We start from the raw sequence: 16,002 nt of genomic DNA on the forward strand, positions 1-16,002 counted from the left end.
TCAACTACAAAGCAGTGTATCGTTTTAATAAAGTTAAATTATGGTAACTATTAATATGGAATGCTTGAATTCTGACTTGATTCATGACTTAAAAAAAAAAGTCAATGGCTGGAAACGGATCTGCTCTGTAAACCTTCACCCAACTCACAATAAAACATGTCAACATTGCTTAGTCCAAACAACAGAAGAATGTTAGGAAACTAGCTTATAAAGTTGGTCATGTCTTTGTTTTCTTCAGACTAGAAAAGGTGTCCTGATTTTTTTTCAATCTTCAAATAATTTCACGATTTCAAGACCTTGTTTTGTCTATGGAAGTAAGAAGCAGAAAGCTAAACCACCATTCACTGGAATCAAAGATTTTTCATTAGAAACCACATTACAATAGGCCAAAAACAGCATATTAACTGCTAGTATTTTTTAAATGTTTTATGATGAATGAAGGCTTACAGAGTAGATCATAGCTTTACCTTTGACAATTCATAAGCATCTTTTTTTCAACTCTCCCATTGCAATCTCAATGCACCTATCCCACCTATCCCACTTCCTCCATTTGTCTCCATTCCTCCTCATTTCTCAACCCTCTGAACTTTGCCCCAGGTAAATGCTGCCCTTGGGATTTTCAGTGGTTTCCTGATCTACCAGAGATGTAACTTCAGTTTCAGAACAGAAGAGAGATGAGGGGCCAGAGTCTTGGAGACTCCACCAGCCTTGATCCACCTATTACGCCTGATCTCTTCCACAACTTTGAGTTTTGTGCCACGTTTTCCTCACACTAACCAGGACTTTCTAATGTGATCTGTTTCATAGCACTTGGTAGTGGTAGCCAGGCACCATCTAGTGCTTCTGAGCGCAGGGTCATGGAAACTGCTATTTGCGTAGTCCACTAGACCAGTGGGCTCAATGTTTCCATATGTCTTTCAATTTTTAACAATCTTCTTTCCTCCAGATGGGGAGAAGCCAATCTTTACACCTTCAATGGCTGCTCATGAGCTTTTAAGACTCACAAAAGTAGGACACAGAACCTTACCTGTGTGAACCATGTATGCCAACTGATCTTGGGATCTCCTTGGCAATGGTCCTGATTCCCCAGACCCAATGAACATGCATTTTTATGTAATTAAATCTAATGCCTTCCCACATAGCCAGCACCTTTTAGGTTACACATTCCCCATGATTCACACTGTGTTACAGAGTTCTGTTTTCCCTGTCTGTTGCCTTCCTAGATCTTGTGATTTTCCACATGTGACCATGCCATTAAACTTATCAAATAGGTATATCTTAAGCAATTCATTCTAAACCTTCATCTTCCTTTAATCATCACATCTCTGTGCCTACCTGATCCTTAATATAGTCTAGCCTGGCCAGACAGTAATTTCCAGAAATTAAAAAAAAACAACAACTGGTTAAATCTTTAAAAATCTCTAACAAGGGACTCTCAAAACCTTCTAAGACTGAGTTCCAAAGAAGACCAGTGGTCACTTATAAAATTTTCCTTAAAATGTAAAATGAAAACTCAAAGATAATGAAAACTTATGGTATTCAATCAGCTAATGATTTATTGACAAAGAAACCAATACACCTAGCACTACATTAAGTATAATGAACCAGAACAGGAGTTTTTCTTGGTTTTAATTTTTAAGTTCAAGACATAATGCTGTCCCCTAAGGCTCACACAGCCACTTTAAGAAGACAAGACTAAGCAACATGAAATACTCAGAAGGCTGCCACATATTAAACTTTGAGTACAAAGCCCAACTACAGGAAAGACTTTTGACTCCTAACCTATATGGTTTTGAATATCATGTTGTTGTTGCTGCTGGTAAGCTACTGCCAAATGACTCAGTCCCGGCAACCCCGCGAACAATGATGCTAACTAACGTCATTCATGGGCACTCTTGGCTAATTTTCTACAGATAGCCAGGCCTTTCTTCTTAGTCTGCCTGAGCTAAGACCTGTTCAGCACCATAGCAACAGATAAGCCTCCATTGGCAGATGAGTGGTTGCTACACATGAAGAACACTGACCGGGAATTTCGTACACATTACTGCTTACAAAAACCATTTTAAATAATGATGGCAGCATATGTACAAATATGCTTGATACATTGATGTATGGATTGCTAAAGGAGCGGTAAGAGTCCCCAATAAAATGATCTTTAAAAAAAATTCAATTTTACAGTAGCAGCTGTAAAGCTGGTAAAAAACAAAATCAAAAAAACAATTTTCATACAGGATTCTTCTGGAAATAGGTATTTAACTAAAAAGTTACATAATTAGTTGTATAAAATACTGATTTATGTAAATCATGCCACTATTTACAGATGATATATACTAAAAAATTATATCCTTCATGTCAAGCTACTTTATTGTTTACATTCTCGTTAGATTGGATATTAGGAATACAAAGACCTGAGCCGACTCAGCTTCCTTTAATGATGAATACTGGTATTTAAATGCCCCATCTTTAAAGTAAAACCACAATTATAACCATGTGCTACGGAGACGATATCCAAATGACCACCGAAAGGAAATCATCACATATTATACTTCAAATTAATTAATAGTCCAGATCTGAAAGCAGTGTGGTCGCCACTAACCTGTTCTTTTTCAAATACACACTTCCAATCCCGCAGTAGGCCAGGCAGTCAAGGCCCTCGTTAGGGTATAATCTAAGAATCCGTTTGAACTGCTTTTCAGCTTCAGTTAATTCCTTCGATATCAACGAGAACAACGATGAATTACACAGGAAGAGAAATTCCCGAACAGATTTTATCTAAAGATTGATTTGTGTGTAGGGGGGGGGAGGGCGTGTGTTAATATTAAAAGTAACTGTACATCCCAGTATTCCTGTGTCACAAGTACATATAATGTGATCCTACATCTACTCAGACAAGACCCAGAAATTTCTGCTTGAGACAAAACTGGGAGTCTCGCAACCCACGGAGGATGTCTACTCACTAGCACACACTGAGACCCTTGCTCGCTGCCACTGAAGTCAATTCCAACTCATGGCCACGCCACATGTATCAAAATGGAACTGTGTCCCCAGGGCTTCCAATGGCCGATTGTAGAGATCACCAGGTCTTTCTTCTGAGGTCGCTATGGGTGAGCTCAAAATGCCAACAATGCTGGTAGCGGACAAGGACATGAACTGTTTGCACCACCCAAGACTCATGGCTAACGCTTACTGCTGTTGTCAACTGTTGTACAATTACTGGCAGACCAATGCACAACAGACTTGTGATTCATAGTGTTTTCATCAGCCGATTTACTGGAAATAGACAGCCAGGCCTTTCTCCCTACTCCATCTTTGTCTGGAAGCTCTACTGAAACCTGCTCACGGTCATAGCAACACGTAAACCTCCACTGACAGATGGGGGAAAGCTATGCTTCCAATGCGTTCACCAAGAGATGGAACGTGTGAGAGACACTGTGATACAACCAGAACACAGAGCAGAGTGAGTGCTGCGTCCCATGACTGGAGGATGGGCATCACTCCAGTGATACGGCCAGAATGTTTTAAGGATCTGTCTTACAAAGACCTTTTAAGGAAATGTTTTACAAGTGCTTCTATCTTCAACACCAGGAAACATCTGTGCTTTGAAGGTTTGTGTGTGTGTTGTGCATGCGTTGCGGGGGATGGCATAATAGGGGTAAATCCAATCCAAAAGAGGCTTAATTCTATGCAACACAGGCCCAACGGAAATGTCAGGATGGGCGTCATGCTACCTCGGTAAATTTAAGGTTCATTAGCACAATGAAGGTAACTTCCTGGTTCTCTTCTACACTTGTCTGAGACTCATTAGTGTTCACAGCCAGCCCGGCTACATCAACTTTACCTTTATTTTTTTATTATCTAGGCCATTTATCAAGTGGGTAAAGGCCTCGAAAGCACAGCGGCAGCGCTGGTCCAGCAAAGTCGTATAACCGTCTTGAATAAGACCTTTCAGCAGTTTCATTAAAGCAATAAAATCCTGCATAAAAGAAATTGTATTTCAGTAATCCCGATCTATACATCTCTAGTCAACACGGAAGATGCCAAAGTTCATCGCAGACCGCTTACATTTGCTAACTCATAACAGAACATTTCAGAGTCAATACCTGAAGGGCCCCTTAAAATGCACTGTAGTCCTTTCTCAACACAGCACCCTAACTTGAAAACTGGATGGTACTGTTCGCCATCTCGATTCCCGCGCCGCTGCTCTTGCTCATGACTTGAGGGGCGAGGTGGCTCGCGCTCCACAACATGGTGCTATTAAGTCTTGCTCACGCTTCGAAACTAAACAGACAGCATTTAGAAATGGAAAAGCCACGCAGAGAACAGTAGTCACCATGTAGATTAGTAAACTGACTGAGACTAGGTACATTATACACTTCGGGGCAATCAAACCGATTCACTATCAGATCTTAACAACTGTCATCATGCTGTGGAATAAACCTTAGTTCTAAGCAGGCAATGGCGGTTTCAATTCTAGCTCTACACCTGCCTAGCATGCAATTAAATCTAATTATATAACACTATCTGGAGGGAGATGTCAGAAGTAGCACATGAAAAAAAATATTAAACAACTGAGAAACCTCTAGTAGGTGGTGGTGGTTGTTAGGTGCTGTGGAGTTGAGTCTGACTCACAGCCACCCTATGTGACAAACTAGAACTGCCTCATGGGGTTTCCTAGCTGTGATCTTGATGGAAGGCGATCGCCACATCTTTCTCCTGCAGAACCCCTGGGTGGATTTGAACTGCCAACCTTTAGGCTAGCAGTGACATGCCTAAAGGGTATGCCACCAGCAGAGCTTCTCTGCCTTTATGCAAATGTGTACATCTGGTCTAGTAAACCATTTAAAACAAGCTTCGTTCCAATCAGCCTTCCTGAAATGTTATATAAATGTGATATAAAACTTTAACGGAATTTTAAAATGACCCACGTATTTACATATAAGCACTCTATTCTACGTTAATGTCCACTTTTCATTACTTAAATACCACAAAAAGAATTAGACAGCTTATACACAAAACTTCTAAGGTCAAATCTTTTAAAAATCAAAAGTTTATTCCTCCCCAGCATCAATCCCCATGTTTCGGGTCAACAGAGCCCAATCAAATGGGAGATAGAACTCTGTAGGACAGCGGCTCTCAACCTGGAGGTCATGACCGTTTTAAGGGCTCAAACGACCCTTTAACAGGGATCGCCTAAGACCATCGGAAAACACTGCTCCTCTACTGTCTCCAGGCAGGACCACCCACATGCAGATATGCCCACATACGAGTACCCGGCATGAAGACTGTTACCCGTGCTCCAACATGCTTCAAGACAAAATTTCATTTATTTGCAATTAGAAATATTTCAGAATGATGAGGGTAATGAATGTACAAATGTGCTTGACAAAATTGATGGATGTATGGATTGTGATAAGAGTTGTATGAGCCCCCAATAAATAAATAAATATTTCACAATATATAACATTACATATTGTTTTTGTGATTAATCACTATGCTTTAATCATGTTTAATTTGTAACAATGAAAATACACCCTGCCTGTCACATATTTACATTACGATTCATAACAGTAGCAAAATTATAGTTATGAAGTTACAATGAGAATGATTTTGTGGTTGGGGCTCACCACAGCCTGAGGAACCATGTGAAAGGGTGGCGGCACTCGGAAGGTTGAGAACCACTGGTGTAGGGCAAAAACTCGCAGGCAGCGACTCAAGGGGGAACTGTACTCTCATAGACTCCTCCATGGACAGTGTCTGGAGTGCTGGGTCACTGGGACACTGATGATGGTACGAGTGCAATTGCCTTATACTCTGGGGGGCGAGGGGTGGTGATTGACAATGTGGTATTTCTCTGTTTATATGGGTCCTTGCTTTCCTGCTTGTAGCTTGCTTGTGAGTGTGTGTGTTCTGCTTGTTTGGTTGCTGGTTGGATTAAGGCTGCTGGTGGTGCAGTTGGTCTTCTAGAGTTTGACTTTGTCATATTAAGACCTCCAGAGTGAACCTGAGTTGTGCATGGACAAGCAGACGGAGTCTGGGTTCCCACTCAACTCTAGCCCCAAATCAAGAAGAGTTCGTTCTGATAACACAGCGCTGCCAGCTCCTCACCTTCATGAAATTAGCACTGAAGATAAGGGTGCTTCCGAAAAGTGTGGTGAAGAAAGCAGACGGTGCCCCGCTATCAATGGGATGAGTGTCTGGGGTCTTAAAGGCTTATATTCCAACAAGCAGCCATCTAAGTGAGGAGTCGACTAAGCCCATATGGAAGAAGTACACGAGCTTGTGTGATCCAGATGACAATTAACATTTAATATGGTGAAGGGAAAAGTATCAGAGGTAAAATTATGAACAACCAATTTGTAGAAGGCTATGGAGAACAGTAGGAACCCAAAACCCTTCTACAGAGTCCCTAGCTAGATTATACTACTGGCAAATCCCCACTAGCGATAGGCAACAGTCTCCAACAGCCTTCTTATCTGGCAGACATCACTGTAATATTGACTGTGCTGGACTGAACTCAGTACTGGGCCAGCTGACCTCCCTATAGACCCAACCTGAATTTGTTCTGGGTGCAGTAATCTCTTACTTGTTCCATAATAAAAATTTCTCCCCTGACTTTTTAAATACTGAAGGGGTCTTTTCTTACTCATTATTTATATTTTTATCTTTATATTATTTTATCCTTACCCCTTTATTTCAATTTTTTTATTGTTTCTGTTGGGTTTCCAAGTTTGTGAAGCACAGAAGGGGTGGGTGCACAGTGATAATAACTGATGCAGGGTTTAAAGGGGTCATAGGGTGTGATGGTTGCGGTTATTGTGCCAAACTGGTTCAGAGGAACAGGTAGGATTAATCAGGTCACAATTTGATTGGCAGGCAAAGAGCTATATGGCTCTGTAAGGACAACTCCCCCCCCCCCCCTTGCTCTCTGGTGATTGAAGCAAGCTAGAGCGTGTGTGGTACACTACCTGTGGGTCAGGCCAACCCATGAGGCATGTCACTAAGAGCTTGAGGCTCCTTTGAGACCTGCTTCTCCACGCTGCTGGTGCATACATTGCTTGAGCTTGAGGCTGGTGGATCCTGTCACCTTGCATTGCTTGAGTTCTTGAGTTTGACATCCCACCCAGGCCGGCTTCGCTAAGCTCCTGAGCTACTGACTGTTGGTGGCCCGCCCTGCTGCTTACTGCCTATGGGCTGGCACACTCTGCTTAACTTGCCCCAGGGAGGATTCTGCTGTCTGCTTCCTTGACCTTAGGCCTGGCAGCCCAAGTGAGTTGAAGGACTTCCAGTATATTAATTGTGCCACGAATGTGAGTTGATCTGAACCCTCTGTACTGCTCTGTGGACTAATTCGCTGTTAAATCCCTTCTCCCTGTATAAGCCTATCTATCTATCTATCTATCTATCTATCTATCTATCTATCTATCTATCTATCTATCTATAATATCATAAGTGTCCTGGTTTCATTTCTCTGGAGAACCCTGCCTAACACATAGGGGTGGGGCTGGTTGATAGGGAGGGTAAGGGAACTTTGGGAGTAAACAATAATGGCAGGAGCGGGGAGGAAGCACTAGAACTGATTGTGTTTACACAGCTCATTTTTAAGTTGATTTAGAGCCCTGTTCCCCCCCATGTTATCGTCTCAGTTTCCCAAGGGGAGAGTATTGGTTGTATCCCCACAAAATTGGAGTGTGCCTACAGACCTCACCATGACGCAACGTAACACGTGGAGGAATCCATAAAAAGACTGGACTATAGGGCTGGTCCCAACCGGAACCAGCCTGACCCCCACCATGGAAGGGTGTGCCACAGAGAATGACACTAGAACTTCTGGAGGGGGAAAAGGAACAGACCTACCATACCCAGACGGAAGTGGCAGCAAATGAAGGGGGAGGAAGGGAATGGAGCACACCCTGGCCCACCAAGCCCTGAGGACAATAGCCCCGCTCAGAGCAGCCATTACACAAAGAGGACCATATGGCTGGCCCCACTATGAGACACAACATCCCACAATGACCCATAGTCCTACAAAGGACAACACTGGAGACACAGTGTGGGATGTGTGTCTGAGCTGACTTACCACACCGAGGCAAAACACTAAGGGTGGGCAACAGAACATCAAGGGGAGCAGAGCAAGGAAGTCCCGAGGGAGTATCAAGGGTAGACTTTGGGGCCAGGGTGTGGCACCCCATCCGACCCAACCGGAGAACACTCCTAAACATCAACAAACGGACCTTGAACTATTTTTTTTTTTGATTGTGTATGTCACTGGCTTCTGTTGTTGTTGCTGTCATTGTTTTGTTTTTCTGTGTCACTTTGTTTGGTGCTGTCTTGTTTTTATGTGCATGTTATAATCTCTGCAGGTTTATCTAGATAGGATAGGCTGGATAAACAATGTGGAGAAAAAAACAATGGGACCGATGGTTGGGACATGGGAAAGAGGGAGGTGGGTAAAAGGAAGTGGTGTTGATCAACCCAGAGACAAGGGAACAAGGAGTAATTCAAAACCAGTGGCAAGGAGGGCGTGGGAGGCCTCGTAGGGCATGATAAAGGGCAATGTAACCAAGAGGAATAACTGAAACCCAAATGAAGCCTGAGCATGATAGTGGGACAAGAGGAAAGTAAAAGGAAATAGAGGAACGAACTAGAAGGCAAAGGGCATATATAGAAGACCAAATAAAGGCATGCATATATGTAAATATATTTCTATATGATGATGGAAATAAATCTATGTGCATATATTTATAGGTTTAGTATTAAGTAGCAGATGGACAGTGGGCCTCCACTCAAGTACTCCCTCAATACAAGAACACTTTGTTCTATTAAACTGGCATTCCATGATGGTCACTTTCCCAACACGATCACTGAAGACAAATGTGTGCATAAGCAAATGTGGTGAAGAAAGCTGATGGTGCTCAGTTATCAAAAAATATAGCATGGGCAATGAATGTACAAATGTGCTTTACACAATTGGTATATGTCTGGATTGTGATGAGTTGTATGAGCACCTAATGAAATAATAAAAAAAAAAGATATAGCATCTGGGTCTTAAAGGCCTGAAGGTTGGCAGAGAAGGGGGGGAAGGGAGACTCCAGATAGGGCAAGATATGACAAAATAATAATCTATAAATTATCAAGGGCTCATGAGGGAAGGGGGAGTGGGGAGGGAGGGGAAAAAAAAGAGGACCTGATGCAAAGGGCTTAAGTGGAGAGCAAATGCTTTGAAAATAATTAGGGCAAAGAATGTACGGATGTGCTTTATACAATTAATGTATGTATATGTATGGATTGTGATAAGAGTTGTATGAGCCCCTAATAAAATGTAAAAAAAAAAAAGAAAAAAAGGCTTGGAGGTAAACAAGCGGCCATCTAGTTCAGAAGCAGCAAAGCCCACATGGAAGAAGCACACCAGCCTGTGTGATCACAAGGTGTCAAAGGGATAAGGTATTAGGCATCAAAGAACAAAAAATCATATCATTGTGAATGAGGGGGAGTGTGGAGTGGGAATCCAAGGCCCATTTGTAGGCAAGTGGACATCCCTTTGCAGAGGGGTCTCAGGGAGGAGACGAGTCAGTCAGGGTGCAGTATAGCATCGATGAAACACACAACTTTCCTCTAGTTCTTAAATGTTTCCCCCCTCCCACTATCATGATCTCAATTCTACCTAACAAATCTGGCTAGACCAGAGAATGTACACTGGTACATATAGGTAGTGGAAACACAGGAAATCCAGGACGGATGATCCCTTCAGGACCAGTGGTGTGAGTGGCGATACTGGGAGGGTGCAGGGAGGGTGGGGTAGAAAAGGGGAACTGATTACAAGGATCTACATATAACCTCCTCCCTTAGGGATAGACAACAGAAAAGTGGGTGAAGGGAGACATCGGGCAGTGTAAGATATGATAAAATAATAATAATTTATAAATTATCAAGGGTTCATGAGAGAGGGGGGAATGGGGAGGGAGGGGGAAAATGAGGAACTGATACCAAGGGCTCAAGTGGAAAGCAAATGTTTTGAGAATGATGAGGGCAACAAATGTAAAAGTGTGCTTGACACAGTAGATGTATGTATGGATTGTGATAAGAGTTGTATGAGCCCCCAATAAAATGATTTCAATATTTTTAAAAGTTGATTTAACAGAGGGGGGGTGTTCTAAAATTGATTGTGGTAATGTTTGTATAGTTCTTGAGATGATTGTGCAATTGACCTACTGAATTGAAGCCAACTATTTTTCAGTGCTTAAAATTAACTAAACCTCAGGCTAAAAAAATTGTCAAGCAAATGTTCAAATTAGTGATGGTTTGATTTCCTAGCAGTCACACATTAAAAGTATCACTAACTAAAATTATAAAGAAAACAGGCTTAGTGATGTCCATGATTAGAAATTAATTTGACAAAAGAAACCTCTTACCCAAGAGTTTGCCTTTTCAGTTACCTGATCAGAAGCTCTGGAAGATTTAGGCAATGGTTTCGCCAAAGCGTTTTTCAAATCTTCTTGAATTCTTGAGCTAGAACTGAAAAAGAAAGGCGTTTGCTTTGAATTCATGTGAAAGAAAAACAATCGTATGTAAATAAATGTATTGCAGAAGGTAACTTTAAATACTAAATGAATGGAGAGTTATACAAGTTCTTAAATAAAACTGTGCTCCCCTATTCATCTCCAAGCCAATGCAATCTAAATAAAAACACTTAGACACTTAAGAGTGATGGGGGACCAGGAGAGCAGATTCTAAAGATGGCATGAAGAAGAAAAAAAAAAAACTAGGAGGGATTTATGGGAATCATCAAAAGTTATTGTACATCTACTGCCATTAATAAAAACATAGTCCATTAATAACAAGAAATGTGTCCAATCCACCTAGAACATGGGCTCTGTCTCTCAGGAATACTTAGTAATCAGGTATTGCCCATAGTTGGCAAAAGTCAGAAACCTGATTCCCGTGTGGGTGAGGGGTAAACCTGAGCTCCTTACAGGTTAGTGGGAGAGTGAGTAGCATCCGCTTTCTGGGAGACACTTGGCAATGCAGTCAGAGTTAAAATGTTGCATCCCCTTTGATGCAGAGATTCACTCTAGAAATTGCTTCAGAAAGTTTACTGAGAAAAGGCACAAAAGTATATGTGCAAGGATCTTTACTGTATTTATTTGGGGTCGGGGGAAAGTGGAGAAGCGCAAAGAAACTAAACAGACAATGAGGGAGGACGGGGGAAAGGTCGATACATCTACACTAGGCAATGTTCTGTAGCCTTGAAAATGAGTAAGTAGACCGCTGGCCTGACGTGAAGAACATCCAAGCCTTTGTAAGAATCAGAAAAAGCTGTAGGCTAGGCCGGTTCTATTAACAGTGAAAACGGTAGTCTTAAACAATGACCAAGGGTACTGAGTTTGTACAGAGAGCCATATGGCTACCTGATGTCATTGTGAAATAAACATATGAGGGAGGCATATTCAAATGAGGAGCCATTGGGTGGGGGGTGGGGAGAGGGGAGAAAATGAGCTGATACTAAGGGCTCAAGTAGAAAGAAAATGTTTTGAAAATGATGATGGCAACAATGGATGGATGTATGGATTGTCATAAGAGCTGTACGAGCCCCCCCAAAAAATGATTTTTTTAAAAAAATAAATAAGAAGCCATTCCTTTGAAAACTTAAAGTATCAGGAAAGTATACTCATCTTTAACAAAACAAGTCAAAATCAAAACTATACATTGCTTCTGTATCTTTTTGGTTTCTTTGGCAGGGGAATGGGAGAGAAAGATTCAAGATGTTTCTACCAAATAACAAAATACCTAATGTACTACACTCCCCCACTTTATATTATTTTTTTCCCTATTTAGTGTGTGTGTGCAAAAGAAAGTGGGGGTGGGGCGGGTGGAAGACTGATTTGGGCAAAAAGCTGAGAGAGCAAATTCGTTTTCATTCAACAATTCATACACACTATTACGAGACATGGACCATCATCCCCATGAGGGAAGAACTCTCGTCCACTTCCTTCCTGTCTTTCTTGTTTGCATTCATCCTTCTTTCCTATCCCGTTCTGCAGCCTGAGCTTTATCCCTGGGCAGATGCTACCCTTTTGATCTTCTATGATTAGTGGCAGGCTGTAAGGAGTGTGTACCTCCCTGGTGTTATTGCTCACCTTACAGGCCTTTCTACTGTTTGGATGAAAGGTGAGCCACAGGGGCAAATGCAGTTGCAAGCTGGGGGGTCCTACCAGTCTCTTTCAGTCTAGTAAGCAGTCTTTTTTTATTTTTATGATTTTGAGCTTTTTTTCTTTTTTTTAAATGATGAAGTCATCAAAGTTTTTAATGATATGAAAGTAAGAAAATCTTCTACACAAGAGGAAATAAAAAAAACAACCAAAAAGGCCGTCTTCTTCTGTTTAAGCGATGACAAAAGACAAATAATTGTAGAGGAAGCAGCAGATCCTGGTGGGTGACATTGGTGATACTGTAGAAGACCCCAACATATCTTTTTTTTTTTTTGACATGCAAGTACAATTTTATTGACGATAACTTTAAAAGTAGTTATAGCAGTATGTCAACAGGAAGCTGCCAGAAATCCAGGCTGTATTAAAAGAGGGCATGAGGCAAGGTATATCAATGCTGATTTCAGATGGACCTTGGCTGAAAGCAGAGGATACAAGGAAAATGCTTACTTATGTACTATTGACTATGCAGAGGATTTTACTGTGTATCATAACAAACTTTGGGTAGCATATGAATACATATGAGAACAATGGGAATTCCCGTACATTTAATTGTGCTCCTGTGGTACCTGTACACAAACCAACAGGAAGTGGTTCGAATAGAACAAACCCCAACATATCTTTTGTGAAGTTGCTACCTCTGAATGATTGCCGATATTTTTTCTTTAATAAATCATTCAATGAGGGCTCATGCAACTCTTATCACAATCCATACATACATCCATTGAGCAAAGCACCCTTATACATTCGTTGCCCTCGTCATTCCCAAAATTCGCCTTCCACTTGGAATCAGCTCATTTTCCTTTTTTTCCCCTCCCCCTCCTTCCCTGGTCCCCCCTCCCCCATGAACCCTTAATAGTTTATAAATTATTATTTTATCTTATCCTACACTGCCAGGCATCTCCCCCCACCCACCTTCCCATTGCCCATCCCCCAGAGAGGAGGCTACACGTAGAGCCCCGAGATCGATTCTCCCTTTCTACACCCCCTTCCCTCCCGGTGTCGCCACTCTGACCGCTGGTCCTGAGGGATTCATCCGTCCTAGATTCCCTGTGTTTCCAGATCCCTACTGCACCGCTGTGCATCCTCTGGTCTAACTAGGTCCGCAAGGCAGAATTGGGATCATGATAACGAGGGGGGGGGGGAGGAAGGAAGCGTTCAAGAACTAGAGGAAGGTTTTGAGTTTCATTGTTGCTTCACTGAACCCTGAGTGTCTCATCTCCTCCCCACTACCCCTCTGCAAGGGATGTCCAGCTGTCTACAGATGGGCACTGGGTCCCCATCACACACTCCTCTCATTCACAGTGATGTAATTTTCTTTCCCCCTGCCTTTGTTGTTTGAAACCTGATCCCCTCGGCCCTTCACGATCACACATGTTGGTGTGCTGCTTCCATGTGGGCTTTGTTGCTTCTGGGCTAGATGGCCGCTTGTTTACTTTCATCCCCGGACGCTATATCTCTCAACAGCCGGGCACCATCAGCCTTCTTCATCACACTTGCTTATGCACACATTCATCTTCAGCGTTTATGTGAGGAAGGTAGATCACGCAATGATGGTTTTTGTTCCTTGGTGTCTGCTACCTGGTCCGTTCAACACCTTGTATTCACTTAGGCTGTGTGGTTCTTCTCTGTGGGTCTGTGGGCTTTGTTGCTTCCGAGCTAGATGGCTGCTTGTTTGCCTTCAAGCCTGTAAGACCCCAGACGCTATATCTTTTTGATAGCCGGGCACCATCAGCTTTCTTCATCACGTTTGCTCATACACCCATCTGTCTTCAGTGATCATGTCAGGAAGGCATGGAATGACCATTTAGCTGGGCAAGGTGCTATCGTATTGAGGGAGTGTGCATGAGGAGGCCCAATGTCCACCTGCTACCCTACTACTGAACCTATAAATACATGTACATAGGTCTCTTTCCCCCATAATCATAAATATATTTACATATGTACATGCTTGTATTTAGGTTTCTATGTATGCCCTTTGCTTCCTACTCCTTTCCTCTATTTCCTTATGCTTTCCTCCTGTCCCACTATCATGTTCAGCCTTTGATTTTGAGTTTTATTCCATGTTTCTCCTATTGTATACAGGACCAAGGCTGTGATCATGGAACATGGTCAGCAGTGGTAGCTGGGCATCATCTAGGTTTTCTGATCTCAGGAGTCAGTAGAGGCTGGAGGTCATGTGGTCCATTGGTCCTTTGGACTAAGTGTTTCCTTACATCTTGGATGGTCTTCACTCTTCTTGGCTCCAGATGGGAAAAGACCAACAGCTGCACCTTAATGGCTACTCAGGAGCTTTTGCTACTCACCAAAGCAGGATATAGAAGGTTGCCTCTATGGATGATTTATGCTAACTGACCTTAGAGTCTCCTCCCCAAGACTACGGCCCTGAGCCCTCAGACCCATGACTCATTCCCCCAAGGTGTCTGGTTATGGCAAATAATTTTGCGTAACTTTGCCCTTATATACTCTACTATATTCAAGCATCTACTTGTAGCTAATATTCATATGTAGAAATAGCATCTGTCATGCCTGTATATTTGTGGGTCTATATTAATTTCTGTAGCAGAACCAAAGAAATAATTAAGTAGTTAAGGCTCTACGAATTTCCTTTGGCCCCTGTAATGCTTTGATACATAAATCATTCTCCTTGAAGCATCTGTTTTCACCTTAACAAAGGTCCAACTGTGGCATATGCATGGCTTTGCAGCATCTCCATAGCAACTCACATGATTAACTTCATGAGATTCTCTATTTTAAGATTTACAATTGCACTTTCCAGCCCATTTGGATCTTTGCAGGCAATGGGGAGTTAACTATAAAGAGAAGAGGCCACAGTTCTCTTCATTTGCGGGAGAGGGGACATTTGGTGGAAGGAATTGATTAAGTGGTCATAATAAAACCATTTTCATCTGATAATAAATAGTCAAAAAGGGCCTCTGAGTGGCTACACAGCCAATCCCATGCAGGCCCAGTTCAGGTTCCAGATGGCCAGGCTGTAATTAACAGTGAGTTGTTCCAGGTCACTGGAGGATGGACGGGAGGAGACATGAAATAAGGTGATCTGAGAATGAGGCTGGCTTTTCACCATATTCCTCTCTGAATGACTTCCTCTTACGAGTATGGTTTTTAGAATAAAAAATAATCTCAATATTGATACTTTCTATTATATGGCCTTGAGAATTCATCTTAATATCCAGCCCCGCTCCCTGTCCCTACCCACAAAATCATCCTACCCTAAAGACATACCTTTGATATTTGAAAAGAATGTTAGTGCTTTATGATAATACACATAGGAAAAGTTGGCTAATACCTGAAAAAGAGATTTCCCTTTGCTTAGGAGAGATACAATGGGGAGGGAAGGATGGACCAAGCACAGCTTAGAGCAGAACATACCTGTCTCTTAATGTGTCGATTCTGGAGCTGTGTCTTCCTTGATGACGTGAAGGCTTGCCTGTGAAGACAAAATTACTTGTTCCTGAGTCTGCACATAAAAACCACACACTTGAGAGTAAAGCAGTGTCATTAAAAGATCGACTGAAGTAAAACATCAATACTGTGCACGAGAGTAACTCCAAAACAGAAACTACTGATGACGTTGCTGTGCACAGGCTGTGAGAACTGTGGAGAGGAACGACAATCGTGCCGAGAGACGTGCACCTAGAGGGGTTACAGAGACAGAAGCCATGGCTCCTCTTCTCAGCTGACAACCCGGATGGGAGAAAAGACAAGCACGTCAGAAACATGAACAGTAACCCTGGAGAAGAAAGGAGACCCCACAGTCAGCCGCTGCTCTCGGCAC

At 42.3% G+C, this 16,002-nt stretch overlaps 1 protein-coding gene across 6 annotated transcripts in view; it reads right to left on the bottom strand.

The window, feature by feature from the left end:
- Window positions 1–16,002, bottom strand: part of TTC3 (tetratricopeptide repeat domain 3) — a 132,393-nt gene that overhangs the window by 67,089 nt on the left and 49,302 nt on the right. For 5 of the 6 annotated variants that reach the window (XM_075542302.1, XM_075542303.1, XM_075542299.1 and 2 more), the window contains exons 18-21: window positions 15,597–15,654; window positions 10,434–10,512; window positions 3,839–3,973; window positions 2,597–2,709 (exon numbers count right to left, since the gene is read on the bottom strand). In XM_075542302.1, coding sequence (XP_075398417.1) covers window positions 2,597–2,709; window positions 3,839–3,973; window positions 10,434–10,512; window positions 15,597–15,654 — 385 coding nt within the window. The remainder of the gene's footprint in view (window positions 1–2,596; window positions 2,710–3,838; window positions 3,974–10,433; window positions 10,513–15,596; window positions 15,655–16,002) is intronic. The other variant, XM_075542304.1, reaches the window with a different exon arrangement.

This window comes from Tenrec ecaudatus, chromosome 2 (assembly GCF_050624435.1).
Source record: "Tenrec ecaudatus isolate mTenEca1 chromosome 2, mTenEca1.hap1, whole genome shotgun sequence".
In the NCBI taxonomy this organism is placed as follows: Eukaryota; Metazoa; Chordata; class Mammalia; order Afrosoricida; family Tenrecidae; genus Tenrec; species Tenrec ecaudatus.